Raw genomic sequence first — 14,999 nt, forward strand, 5'->3', positions numbered from 1 at the left:
CATGAGATGTTTTGACACAGGCATGCAATGCGAAATAAGCACATCACAGAGAATGGGGTCTCTATCCCCTCAAGCATTTGTTCTTTGTGTTAAAAACAATCCAGGTACACTTTTTTAGTTATTTGAAAATGTACAATTAAGTTATTATTGACTATAGTCACCCTCTTGTGCTATCAAATAGTAGGTCTTATCCATTCTATTTTTTTGTGCCTTTTAACAAGTGGATTTTACTAAGTATTTTTAGTATGACACTTAAAGAGGCAATGAGACACAGCAGCATAACAGAATTTTGTTCAAGTAGAATTGCATAATTTACTATATTTCTTTAGAGAGAAATAAACAGATGCTTTGCCATAGAGTTCATAGGGAAGAAAAAACAAATTATTGCTTAACCTATAGTTAATAAAGAAGAGAGAAAATACTACTTTATCTATTGTTAACATAAAAAAGAAAGTAGTAATAAAAGCATCTGATACCTTAGCCACTGCTGTTTACATAGCAGGTATGTAAAACTACCAGTTAGCTATTAAGACACCTTGCTATTTACTTGGGTGTTGGCAATGACATACCTCAAGATCAGAATCTGGGGGAGGTGAAGGATTATTGTTTCTTCGGCCCCGTCCACGTGATTTCCCATCTGAACCTCGACGCAATCGATCAGAATCTGAATCTTTAATGGGTGTTGAAGGGCTGTGGATTGTGTTGTACTCTGTAGGAATATAGGAAGGACTTTCATCTTTTATTTCTATCACCATGGTGCCAAGATTAATCTTGTTTAAATTCATAAGGGGACTTTCAATAGTAAAGCACATTTCATTCTGCTGAAATCCTACATCGTCTTTTACTTGCACTGGTAAATAATTTATAAGATATCTGATTACAAGATTTGTTTTGAAAGAAAGTGTGATCAGGAGCAATTAAAATTTAATTGAAGGCGAGAGGCAACAGGTTGTACAAGGTTGCCTGCATCTTCCATGTGGTTCTCTGTGATTAGAGAATGCTCCCCACGCCTTTCCCCCGCTTCTCTCATTCATTCCAATCACAGCACCTGGCCATAAGGAGAGGCTCACACATTTGCCTCAGCTGCGGCTCTCTCAGCTACAAAAAGGCTTCTGGTGCATGCAAAGAGGTGAAAAGAAAAACCAGCTCTGGGGCAGGGAAAACTGAGTCATCAGGTAGATTTTTCTTTGAAAATTTTACATTCTCCATTTTCTCCCTCATTTTATGTGAGAACCAGCGGATGACAAGATAAAAGGAGGGCAGATACATGGACAATACCCATACTCCACACACTGTCCATCACCGACTCGTCCTCGGTCCTAGTCTCTTTGAACCAAACATCCAAAACCAGGCAGCATATTAAAAGTATTCATCTGGGTAACTCTGAGAAGCCATTGAAATAATTACATAGAAACCACAAAATAAAGAACAACCCCCAAAAGGCTCAAAGGAGGAGTCTGGCAGTGGATGTGGAGCTGGGGAAGATGCTTATCCTGTGTTCAGACTGAACAAAAAGCCATTTACTCGAACCAATTTAGTACTTTTTAGTCTATCCAAAACATACATCAGAATATCTCCTCTTTTCCCAAATTCCAGATGTCCAAAAAGCTGGCTCACCCCACAAACTCTTTTCCAGATTTCTGTACCAGATTTGATTTGGAATCTTTCCATCTAAGATGAGGAATGATTATTCTCACTATAATGTTGTTGAGGTTGGTCTATTTCACCAAACAGAAAACCACTGAGAACAACTGAAGGCCTGGTAGCCTTTATTAACACACTATCGGCCTCAATTCTACCAAGAAGGCCATCCACGTGTCAAACTGCATGGTCTCAGGATTACCTCCACGCTTAAGTGCTTCTCCAAAACCTTGAGTCAATGTAGACAGGAAAAGGCTTTGACAGAATAAACTTCTGTTTGTAAATCACAGGAGACAGCTCTATACCTCCTATTTAATCTTAAAACCTAAATAGATTCCTATTACTTATAGAAAACATGCAAGAGTCTTCTTCTGTAACAAACAAGATGGTAAACTTCCTCATCTAAACTAGTCATGTGATTCTCACACCCAGAAACCACCATGAAGACCTATAAGCTTATTAATTACAGTCAGAAAGTCCAAATCGACTCCACCCCATGGGTTAGTTTATTATTTGGGATGCATTTTTAAGCTGACTCATCTCACAGAACCATTACAATATAATGCCGGCTAGTCAGCTATCATTCTCTAAATCTATATTAATAGTCTTTTATAACAGAGGCAGATGTTCCAAACTGAGCCTCTCTCTTCCATGCTTTAAAGAGAATCAGCAGCTCCAAATGAGTAGAATTTTAAGCAGTCAAGTGGATTCAAAGCTGTTCTTTGAGGAAAAAGCCTTGGCCTTCCTTTTTAAAAAATATTCTGCAATGTACATCCCCATGCAGAACCAGATATTCACCATCTGAGACAAAACACACATCAATCTCTTCAATGTATTTCGACAAAAAGCATTCATTTTACAACCAGTACAGTCACTATCTAATTCAACCTGCACTTCAAGTACTTTACTACAAAATCTCTCTCGAATTGGAAGCTCTCTGGTTTTTGGAAGTTCCTATTTGAAGAGAAGCTAAAAGACATCGAGCAACGTAAGTTAGCATGTTACACCTTTTTCCTTGACTTACCGACAGTATAATTTTGTCCTAAAAGTCGTTTATCTTTCCTAGATTTTGTTAGCCTAGATTTCCTCCTCTTGATGGCTCTAATGTTTACTCTATCCCTGCTTTAAAAACTCAATCTTTTAAAATATATTTCATCTTTATTATTATTACTTTTTTTTGGACACAAACTAGCTATAATGAAATGAGTTACGTTTGTAAGCCTCTTCCAAAAGAAAATAAATTCATTCTGCAAAGTATAAAGTGAAGGTTTTAAATCAAGTTATCTAAAAGTTTTCCAGGTGAAGGGAAAAAAATCCTAAAAGATAGACAACCTGACACCTTTAAATATTAAAATACACCCACACTCCTACCTTGCAGGCCTCCACTCATAGAAGGAAGATGAAGATAAAAGTGACGCAAGCTATTTTTCAAAATTCCTTCCTTTTCTATGAGGTGGAATTAAATGCTTCTACTATTTTAACCAGCTTTCCAGACTCTAACTTCTCCTTCCTCCTCCTAGTGCAAAACAACTCAAATACTCAAATAATTTAATCTTCTAATCCACCGACAGCTCATGTTTCACTAAAATCCTCTCCAAATTGTTCAAGTTTACCCCCACTGAGGTACTGGATGTGAAAATACTTTGGAGGGCATTCACTGATTTTAACAAACGTGGAGTGGATGTCACGTTCACACCATGCAGGCTCTGTACCAGGAGCATGAAATATGATGTAGCAAACAGAAATGGTTCCTGCCTTCTTGGAGCTTAAAATTCAGAGGAAGGCATTGACTTGTGGACAAAAATGAGAAATTGCAAAGTAATGTGGAAAAGGTCACAATACAGGAAAGGCAGAATGCTAGGAGAACACAGAGGAAGTCCACATAACTCAGATTTGCAGGCTTACAGAAGCTTCCTGAAGACAGAGGACAAATGTAGCAGTGAAGAGGGAATATGACCGTGTCAGATGCAGCGTAAGTATGTGTGAAGGTAAAGCGGGAGAGAGAGAAAGACAGCGAGAGCACGAGAGCAAGTGAGTGAACAAGCGCAAGCGCGTGTGAGAGTGCATATCATGTTTAAGAAATGAAAATAAAAATTCAATCTGACCTGAGTCTACAGAAGAAGAACACAGAGATGAGGCTGGAGTGGCAGGTAAAGAATTCAACAAGGGAGTGGGGGCTCCCACTCCACGTAGCTGGGTGCTGGAGAGGAGACTGAGAACGGGAGACCAGCCAGGAGGATAATTCAGTGATCCAGGTGAGGGATGGTGATGTAGGTGCTGGGCATAAGGAGATCTGAAGTGTCATTAGGAGGTAAAATCAGTAACTAAGTGGATAAGGAAGAAAGATGTAGTAAAACATCACGCCCATGTCAGTGGTTTCACAACTGGGTGAAGACTGTAATACAAGGTACGGGACTTAGGAAGAAGAAGGCATTACAGGGAAGAATACAGGTGAGGATTCAGTCCAGCTTTGAACATATTGAATTTGGATGGGCTGTGGGCATCCAAGTAGAGATGCCCAGTAGGCTGCTAGACTGCTCTGAAGCTCCAGAAAGAAATATGGGCTGGGTTTAGGATTGGAAACTGACACTATATAATTGAGGAAATGAGTATTGTTAAAGAAATGCAGTGTGTGTACAAGGGATGGGCAGAGAAAGACGGGTGAGGTTTGAAGAGGAAAACCAAAGTCAATGTATGGCAGATGAAAAAATATGTCAGGAAGGAGAGAGTGATCAATAACTTCAGATCACCCAAGAAACAGGTTAAATAAAGACTGAATCTGAGTACTTTAGATTTAGAGTCAAGAGGCATTTGGTCTACATGGCAATAATACAGATTCAAGAAGGCAGAAGAGTGAAACAACAGGGGGTAAAACCCTAAACTGTTACTGATGACCCTCTAATGGCCAAATCCAATAATTATATTTTTAGTGTTCAATCTTATTTGACCCCTCTGCAGCTGCGCTGACCATTTGTTCCTTTAAATCATGTTCACATCAGAATGTCTTGACTTCCCTTTCTCCTGCTTTACACTATCCCTCATCAGTCTCTTTGGAGGGCTTGTGCTCTGACCAAAGTGTGAATATTGGTGTTCTCTACATCCTGTTATTGGAAGTGCTCATCTGGGACAAGATACAGATTTTGCATCAGGATATTAATCAACACAATGTTTCCTTCATCTAAAAGTCTTGCTAATATTAAAAATACAGTCAGCTGAAGAAAACAGTATGTAACATGGTTGATTACTTAGTAACATGGTCGATTACATTCTGAAGCAAATCGTTTGTTTTTCTGCACTAATAATAAACAGTTGGTGTACAGGCAGCCAGCTGATGGACTATCTTTTGAGCAGCAGTGCACTGGAGTTTCTTCCATGGCCCTCTTATCTCACTGCAGGCTCTTAGTGCTTGGTAATATCTGTAGGAGGAATTTAATGACGCCCTCCAAGCTGATAAATTCTAAAGCTTTATCTTTTGATCTCCTGACCTGAGTATCCCACTATTTCTAGACCTCTCTACCCAAGTATTCCATGGATACCATAAGGAAACTTGTACCAAAAGGAATCCTCCCTATTAACAAGCTGAATTAATGGTACCAGTAACTATCCACTTTTCCAATCCAGAAACTTCTTAGTGTCTCCATCAAATTAAGACTCAGTTCTGTGGTTTTTAGTCCTAAATACTTTTGCTATAAGTTCAGGCTCTCACTGTCTCTTGCCTTAATTCTTGCAACAGGCTATTTCCAGGATTGATAGGCTCTGTCTTCCACCTATTTTCTGCACTACCATCACAGAGAGTGGTAAGACTCTTCTGCTCCAGCCTTATAGTGTGGAACAGGAAAGACAGTCTAGATTTTAGGGCACTGAGGCTATGCCCTCAACTGCCACATTCTGAATCTTGACTGTACTACTTACTAGTAGTATTGCTTGCTCATTACTTAGCCTTTACATGACTCAGTTTTTTCATTTGTAAAATGGGAATAAATGGGGGTAAAACTAATATACATGTAAAGGTACTTGCAGCTGCACATGTCGCTAGCCCTCTACGATGTTAGCTACCTGAAAAAAGCCTCCTTCAACAACCTTATCTCTACTGTCTCTTCGTAGTCCACTTCAGATAGACAAACTTAGTTCTCTCATTTCTCTGAAAGTGCCATGCTATTTCATGCCTTCTCACATGCTTCTTTTTAGTTTTTAGAGACAAGACTTTGCTTTGTCACTGAGGATGAAGTGTAGTGGTACAACCATAGCTCACTGCAGCCTTGAATTCCTTGGTTCAAGGGACCTGAAATATATATCTTTCAAGGAACTAGGACTACAGGCACATGCCGTGACACCAGGCTAATTTTTTAAAAAAATCTTTTGTAGAGATGGGGGTCCTGCTATGTTGCCCAGGCTGGTCTTGAACTCCTGGCCTCAAGCAGTCCTCCTGCCTCAGCCCCCCAAAGCACTTTTACAGGCATGAGCCAATGCACCTGGCCCTTGTCTCCTTTTCTCAACTCCTTACCCTGCCCCTGTCTGAGAAATTCCTATTAGCCTCTGAAGATCAAACTCAACAATCCTTGTGAATTCTCTAACTTCTGGTACCTTCTTTGTAATTATGTACTCTTATCTCTATTATAGGATTATAAAATTTTTGCAATTATTTACATTTGTGGTGGATAAATAATTTGATGGAATTATTTTGAGCAAATGTCCATCACTCCTACTCTGGGAAAACAGAACACAGTGGTATTCATGTTTGCATACTGAGAACACAGTAAGTGCCTAGAGTGCAAGACAAACATTAAGAAATTGGCGATGGGAAGAATGTTTCTTCAGTCTAGCATTTACTCTATTAAAGCTATAAAGGTAATCTATTTCTACAAGACAGCAAAAATATTTACAAATGAGAAATAGCTATAATTAAAAGCTCATTTAAAAGTTAATGTTTAAATATTGTCATAAAATATTAAAATCCACATAAGATAATTAAAATTTTACATTTGTAAATACTACAGATTCCCATAAATTCTTCAATATTAAAAAGAAAAACAAAGAACTGGAACTCAAAAGAATCCATTTAGTTCCCCTGAGCTAGTAACATCCTCCTTGAGCCTTGGGGAAGTTACTTCCATTTTTTTCTCGGTTCCCACTCTCCTTGTTTATCAAATCGATGACAGCCTAGATTACTTAGCTTTAAAATTCTATTACCTGTGGATGTACAACACTTACCAAAGCCTCATAATGATTAGTTCTTTGTCTCTCTCTCTCTTAAGTAGATTAGTTACCTTTATATTAATCTATATAAAAGACCTTAGGCAAACTCCAACCCTCAAAACCCATCAGTGTTTGTTGCCTACTATATCTAGCCCAAATTCCTTATGTGGTTTTATTGCTCATGCCTCCCTTAACATGCTGTTTTCTTAGACATATTGCCAAATAGCTTTCAAAGGATTGTATCAATTTAAATTGTGTCTGTCTAACCATAACCATATATACATTGGCTGTCATCATTTTAAAGTCATTGCTATTTATCATACACAGAATAACAGTACATAATTTTTAATTTGCATACATTAAAGATGCTGGTATATATTTGCTTAAAAATTATATTCCCTCTGTGAACAGTCCAAATCCTTTGCCAATTTTTAAATATTCCTTTATTGATTTATACAAAATAGTTTTAACCCTTTTTTCATATCTGCTGATACTTTTCCCAGCCTGATATTTCCTTAAATTATGCTTTGCTTCACAGAAGTATTTTATTTTTATGGAGTCTTGCTGCACGACATGAAGGCCTGGTTGGCTCCTTGAAGATTTAGGGATAAGTGTTCACATTTATTCTAAGGGTAGTAGGGGATTTCTGATCTAGCTTTACACCCCTGGGACTACATATGCCAGTAGTGGTTGCGAGGGAAGTAGAATACACAGTTCCTGCAGGCTCCCTTCTCTGTGCTTTGGGAGGGTGGAGGCCCTCCTCACTCATATCGAAGTCTAAGTGAGGTGAAAGACTACTCTCCCTAAACAGAAGTAAGTAATTGAACTCCTAGCCGAGAGGAAGCTCTTACCACATGTACAATGACATTGGACTGAGGCCAGGGCAGCTACGATCTCTGGCAAGACCCTGAATCTGTCTGCTAAGACAATATAGCTTACGACATCAAGTGCAGAGCTTTTCATGAAATCCTTAGAAAGATGATCTGAATTTAGTGAACATGAGACAGGTTAATCAATAATCATATTCTATTTGCCCTTACGGGAGACTCACATAAAAAGAACAGAGCATATCACTTCCCTAAATGCATTTACCATCATGTTCAAGACTGAAGCCTTAAAGCACACTGTACACGTGAGCATGAAGTAGATGTCAGAAAACTGACACTAAGGCACCCCTGAACTTTGAGACTCGCAAAACCAACATAAGTATATGTAAAAGTCATCTTAACAGAGGTATACCAAGGCCAGATCAGGAAGATAGACTGTAGAGAGCCTGAATTCTAAGAAGGAAAGGATATTATGGTTCCTCCTTGGCGTTCCCCATAGGGAAGCAGATGCATCAAATTTGATGACATTGGTCAAAAGAATCATATACATCCATTGGGCATATTTTTGGTTATGATTTTAAAATTAGTTTTCCTATGGGGGAAAACACTGGTGAAGCTGAACTGAATTACTTTAAAGCAAGTGAGTGGGATTGACCCTTACTCCAGGGATGGACAAGGTAAAAAACAAATGTAATCAAAATTACCCAGAACTTCTCTAAACCAGCTGTACTGTGAAAGTCAAAGGCAGTGAAACTAACCCATGGGACGGTGTGGGTACAGGTCACAGGTGTATGATGGGGCATGGAGACTAACCTGCCAACGCTATAAACATTTAATTCTCCTTTGTGTGTGGGGGGGCTGGGGGGAGAGTTCCTATACTCTAGAGCAAGGCTCAGTAAATTTTTCCTGTCAAGAGTCATACAGTAAATATTTTAGGCTTTCTGGGCTACACGGTCTCTGTTGCAACCCTTCCACTCTGCCTTCATAGCAGCATACAGAAATGCACGACAGGCTATGAATTCTGCTTGGGCTGATACAGGCACCAGAAATACACATCTTGTGAGTGATTTTTTGATTTCATCTCTAACATAAAGGCCAGGTGCAGGCACTAAGTCTGCTGTCCCAGGTCTGGGTCCCTGGCCATACTTGTTTACCAGACTTTTTATAGTCAGCTGAATCTAAGGGACACAAACTCAACTTACTTGAGCAGGCAAGCATACCAGTGACTCCAAAAAATGAGCTAAGCTGAATTTCTGAGAAAAGGAAAACTCAAAGACCCTACCACTGTCAAGCCATGCTGTTTGTTATGTAAGAAAACCAGGAAATTCAAGTGAAAAGGTAAATGAAAAAAGGATACGTAGGCCTTTACAATGAACACTTGGATTTTATCTGACTTAAAGTGACCTCCCATAGCTGAATTTGACAGATGTTTCTAAAAAACCCACCTCTAGTCTTCTAGACAACATTGCATAAAATGCATTCTCCTCTCCTGTAAGGCAGTTAGAGGGAAGGGCTGGCCAGTGTTCAGCCTCTACAGTCAGATATCCTCAGAGTGAAAACCAAAATTCCTTTTATTCTTAAAATGTCTAAAGCAATTGCAGTGGTGGCCTAAACTTCACGTTTGAATTCTCACGTGACTGAGTACAATGCCATTGAAACCAAATGCTCACAACACGGAATGTATACATGTGTACACATTCATTCAGCTAACTTGCTTTTTTTCTGATTAAAGGAGAACAGTGTTGGGAAACTTTTTGTTTTCCTTTTTTTTTTTTTTGTTTTTTTTTGGAGACAAGGTCTCACTCTGTCACCTAGGCTGCAATACTGTGGCATAATCACAGTTCACTGCAGCCTTGACCTCCTGGGCTTAGGTGATCCTCCCACCTTAGCCTCCCATGTAGCTGAGTCTACAAGTGAGCACCACCATGCCCAGCTAATTTTTTAATTTTTTGTAATTTTTATAGAGATGAGGTTCCGCCACATTGCCAGGCTGGTCTTGAACTCCTGGGATCAAGCGATCTGCCTGCTTGGGCTACCAGAAGTGCTGAGATTATAGGCATGAGCCACCATGCCCAGTGAAAAACTCCATTAAAAAGGTCTCTATAGAGTAGGTTTTCAAAAACAATCTTTGAAACGACTCAATTTAAAGCAGCTACAAAACAGGTCATCCTCCCTTTGCATTGGATCTAATCTACCCATACTAGTCTTTACTGTTGCAGTTTTGGTAATGAATGGGGAGGTTTTCTTATGTTATTTTGTCTTTTCTGAGAATTTTTTTTTCTTGGATGGTCATTAATGCCACCTCATACTCACAATGGGCTGCAACCTCCAACACTGCTGAGGTTCCCTCTGTCCCACCATTGTGCACCTTTCTCTTCCTACAGAGGGATTTGTGGTATCGTCATTTAAGAGATATCGCTAGTGAACATTTTGCTCCTAAAAGTTTCTGAATATCTCTGATGAATCTTTCTGTTCATTTTCTTACAAGAATCCTTAAACCTCCATCTCTGCTAATCTGTGAAGATGGTGACTGCTGCTTAGACTCAGTCTCAAACATCTGAAAGAGGAAAATAAGCAAAGTTTGTCTCTGCAAGGAGTTTTATCTCTGGCCACTGCCATGGGCCTGCTGACTGTGATTCGTGCATCACTGGGGTTTGGTCAGATTTAACAAGTACCTGTGGCTAGGGCCAGTCTCCTGGAGGTGCAGCCTGTGCACTCCCACAGGGCTTTATGTTCAGCTGGGCCTGCCACTTGGTTCAGTAGTCTGCTGTGCTGTCTTGAAATTCTTTATTTTTGAACAAGGGGCCCACCAGTTTTGCAGCTGGTCTTGCCAGCGGCTATCACAAATTCCTAGGCCAGGGCAACAAGCGCTACCTTTGGATTCTGTGGTATGACAGAGCACCTATGTGCCAGGCAACATGCTCAGCACCAGGGATGTGACTGAGCAGGATGATGGTCCCTGACCTTGTAGAATATTGACCCTGCCTATATTTATTATGCACCGGGGTGTCATGAGCAATACCATGACACAGCTTGCTACTCTCTCATTACCAAGGAACCTGGCTTCCCATTCATTGAGAAAACAGAAGCAACCACTCTCTCTACTCTTCTTGCCAGGCTCTCCCCACCTGTAAGTACTCTGTATGCAGTCTGCCTCCCCTCAGGTTATGATGGGTGGACCTTCTGTATTCCTAAGGCCAACCCCTCCTTTTGGCATGAGACTCCAGTGCCCTGCCACTGACTCCACTCCACATTCCTTTTACTCTAGACGACCCGCATGTGCACACAAGCTAGATAGATTTCTTGCCTAAAAAGCATCTCCCACTTCTTCCTCTAGGTTCTGCCCTCTTTCTCTATTGCCTTATAGTGTACGGGAAAAGTCACTGAAAGAATTGAGAATCCCTACTGCTTAAACTTCCTCTTATCCCATTTTCTCTTGAACCCACTTCCATCATGCTATTTTCTCTAATGTTGCTCTTTGTCAAGATCACCAACAACATCCCCTCTGTCAAACCAAATAGTCAAGTCTCAGTTTCCATATTTCTCTGCCTTTTGCCAGTGCCACACACAGTTGATCATGGCTTCCTTCTGCAACACTTACGTTCCTTGGCCTCTGAAAGGCCCTGTTCTCAGTTCTCCTCCTGACTCCCTGGGTGCTCTTTCCCAATCTCCTTCTCTAGCTCTTCCTCTTTTCCCAGTTGCCTAATGTTTGGGAAGGCCCTGGGCTCAGTCCTTAACTCCCCTTCTGTGTTTGCTCCTACAGTCCTAATTAACTCATCCACACGCACAACTTTCAGTGGCTTCCAGATGTTGAAGACTCACAAGTTTAGGCCCTAACCTGTCTTGTAAACATTAGACTTACTTATCAAACAACTGAATCACCACCTCCTGTTAGATTTCTAACAGGCAGCTCAAACTTCACATGTGCTAAGCAGAAGCTCTGATCTCTTCAGCACCACCTTGTTTTCCTTTTTCCCATCTCAGTAAATGGCAAGTGCACTTTTCTGGCTGTTTGGGCCAAAATCCTTGGTGTCATCCACCGATTCTTCTCTTCTTCTCCTCCCCTTTACATTCAATATATTGACAAATCCTGGTAGTTCCACCTTCTAGTGTCTTTAGAATCTGACCACTTTCACCACCTCAACCTCTACCCCTGAGCCTGGCCACCTTCACTTCCTACCTGGACACAGGCATCATCTCTTAGTTGACTGCCTTGTTCCCATCTTTTGCCTTGTTGCAACTTATTCTCTGTCTATGACCAGAGAGATTATTTTCAAGTGTAATGAAATCATGCCATGCTTCTGCTTAAACACTGCTCATGTCATTCAAAATAAAACCCCAAACCCTTCTCATGCCCACAAGGCCTTCTACTACAGCTTCTCTTCCTCCCTGCCTTCACCTTCCCATTTTCTTTTCCCAGAGGTTCCAATGCCTTATAGGCCTTCTTTGCTCTTGCTGAATCCACAAAGCACAGCCCCACCTCCAGGCCTTGGCAACCACTGTTTCCTCTCCCCAGAATTCTTTCCCCAGATATCAAGGTGGCTCTCTCCTCCCTTCCCAAAGGCCTCTGCTCAAGTGTCACCTGATGGACAACTCTTCCGAAACAGTTTACCTGCCCTAACGCTATTCTCCTTACTCAGCTGTTCATCCTTCCAGGCACTCTGCCGGATGCATTTTATATGTGCTTATCATCTGTGCTTCCAATACAATGTAGGTTCCCTGAGGGTGGAGGCTTGATTTTTGTTCACTGCAGAGTCCCATGTGTCTAGAACAGTACCTGGAACATATCAGAGGCTCAATAAACTTTTTTTTTCCTCACAACCTGGCATGTGGAGCATCTCTGGTTCACACAGCAAAATGCACATGATCACTGATAATCCCCAAGGGTCTGTTTAGCCACTCTCTTGAGGGATGTGTCACAGGGAAATACTTATCATTGTGTTTCATGTTCATTAGGGGACAGCATTTCTCTGACAGGAGAACTCTGACACACTTGGTTCACTATCCCGTCCCGTCCTCTGGGCTCAACTGACTGAAACAGTGCAAAGCCAGGAACAGATATCAAAGCAAAAGAAACTTGAGGCTGGGGTCAGGGTTGAGAAATGGAAGAGTGGAGAGAACAGGGCTTCTTCTAGGTTTGCGAATGTTTCTACCCAGATCTGTTTAGGGATATATTACTGTCCCCAGTTAATAGATAAAAAGATTGAAGTTAATCAAAATGAAGGGCTACCAGCTAGGCTGTACCACTGTCAGGATCTGAACCCAGCCAGGACTGTCTTCTCTAAAGCCTCCAACCCCACCTCAGACACCCTCCAGACCTGAGTGGTCTCAGAAACAGCATCATTTCTCCAAGCCATAAGTCTCACTTGTCAATGAAGAGGCCAGAGACAGGTTGTGCAATCTCTGATGGGTACCTGCCTGGGGACTCTTGGCTGCCACCTTCTTCAGGAGGTTTGGGCCTAAAGGAGAGGGGCTGCCCACAACCAAAGCTTGGCTGCATGGGTGATGGAACCCTCACTGACTCTAGTAAGGGGAACTTATTTCCTTTCACTGTTTGGGAAATAACCCATCTGCAGAGAAGCTGAATCTTGCAAATTTTGGTGCATTTGCATATCCTCCCTAACTTACCGGACATAACATGGAAAATGGATTCATTCAAATTTCACCATAGTGGACAGCATAACCTATAAGTTAACACATTAGGGTTGCATACATTCCAGAGCAGCCTTGATAGCTTGTAATTTATTGAGTTACCTGGACTTTTTCTGGACTTCAGTTTCCTCAACAGTAAAATGGCAACAGCACCATTGTGAAGATTGTATCAAATAATGCATGCTAAAGTGTTTTTATACAAGTGTATTTGTGTTGTTGCTCTAAGTCAATAGTTCAAAATCAGCCCTCTGGACTGTTATCTTATTTGTAAAGAAGACCACAAAGTGATATTCCAGTTCAAAAATGCTTTCATCCTTTAAAAAATTTAAATATAACTTAACGGAGTTTTGGTGGAAAGGATATCCTGTCATTAAGCCCATTTAAAGTGGTCTATTTCTCTAGCCTCAAATAAATATCCCTTCCCTATCCTCTGTCCCTCACACTTGCACATCCTCCAATGCTGAGAATTTCACCTTTGTTAATTTCTTCTTCAAATACTTATGTAAGAAATCTGTTCTTGCACCTTCCTGAGGACTTTGTTTCTTCAAGCATGGCATTTTGAAAATGGAACTTTTATTAGGTTTGGCTGTATACATAGCTGTCTTTAGTGGCAAAATGCTCCTGAGGACAGTGAATGACCCTCTTGTCTTCTGTATCTCCACAGAACCCAATAGTACTTTGAAAGTAAGAGATGCTCAATGGCTGGGTAATGAAACGTTGACAAACATCATTAAAATCTCATTTCCATATGTCAGTAGGAGAAACTGCGTTTTCTACTTTTCCTTCAAGTAGGGAACCATGGGATGCAATTTAATCGCACAATTAAGAAATATATCTCAAGAGAAGTGTGCTTTCTTGGTAACCTTTATCAATATAAAAGCTGAATCAAGGGAATTAATTAGATGAACAAGTGTAGGGGAAACATGTACTTTAGGAAAAACACTAAATGAGAAACTAGAAAGGAGAGACTCCATGCAAACCCTGTAGTTCTTAGAATGTTTGAAGGCAGAACATTTAAGAAGTGGTAGGCATGGGAAAAAAAGAAATTGCAGAAACTGAAAACAATATTCATGACAGAGAAAGTGAATTCCTTACATTGGGAGAGATTTTACCATGAGCAGCATGCTTTTTTTTTTTTTTTTTTTTTTTTTTTTTGAGATGGAGTCTCGCTCTGTTGCCCGGGCTGGAGTGCAGTGGCCGGATGGATCTCAGCTCACTGCAAGCTCCGCCTCCCGGGTTTACGCCATTCTCCTGCCTCAGCCTCCCGAGTAGCTGGGACTACAGGCGCCCGCCACCTCGCCCGGCTAGTTTTTTGTATTTTTGGTAGAGAGGGGGTTTCACCGTATTAGCCAGGATGGTCTCCATCTCCTGACCTCGTGATCCGCCCGTCTCGGCCTCCCAAAGTGCTGGGATTACAGGCTTGAGCCACCGCGCCCGGCCGGCAGCATGCTTTTTAAAAAATATATATGAAATAGCTGAACTGAAATGAGTAACATGCCTGCCTATTCATTAAACAGGTAGGTTTGGAACTTTGAGCAAAGAGAAGAAATGATAAAGAGGTATGTGCTCTTGGGAGACTACAGTTCTATGAAAATACTGAAGAGATTTTTGTGTGCATATTAACCCAAAAGGCTTTTTTTGTGCATATCAGGTTTTCATGCAAATATTAACCAAAAAGTTTCC

The 14,999-nt window shown here is 40.9% G+C and overlaps 1 protein-coding gene across 7 annotated transcripts in view; it reads right to left on the minus strand.

The window, feature by feature from the left end:
- Positions 1-14,999, minus strand: part of EYA1 (EYA transcriptional coactivator and phosphatase 1) — a 362,018-nt gene that overhangs the window by 81,432 nt on the left and 265,587 nt on the right. For 5 of the 7 annotated variants that reach the window (XM_011940938.1, XM_011940944.1, XM_011940941.1 and 2 more), the window contains one exon: positions 570-709. In XM_011940938.1, the coding sequence (XP_011796328.1) occupies positions 570-709 (140 nt within the window). Of the gene's footprint in view, positions 1-569; positions 710-14,611; positions 14,621-14,999 lie in introns of all 7 variants that reach the window. The other 2 variants (XM_011940942.1, XM_011940939.1) reach the window with 1 other exon arrangement.

The sequence above is a fragment of the Colobus angolensis genome, unplaced genomic scaffold (assembly GCF_000951035.1).
Source record: "Colobus angolensis palliatus isolate OR3802 unplaced genomic scaffold, Cang.pa_1.0 Scaffold194, whole genome shotgun sequence".
NCBI classification, from domain to species: Eukaryota; Metazoa; Chordata; class Mammalia; order Primates; family Cercopithecidae; genus Colobus; species Colobus angolensis.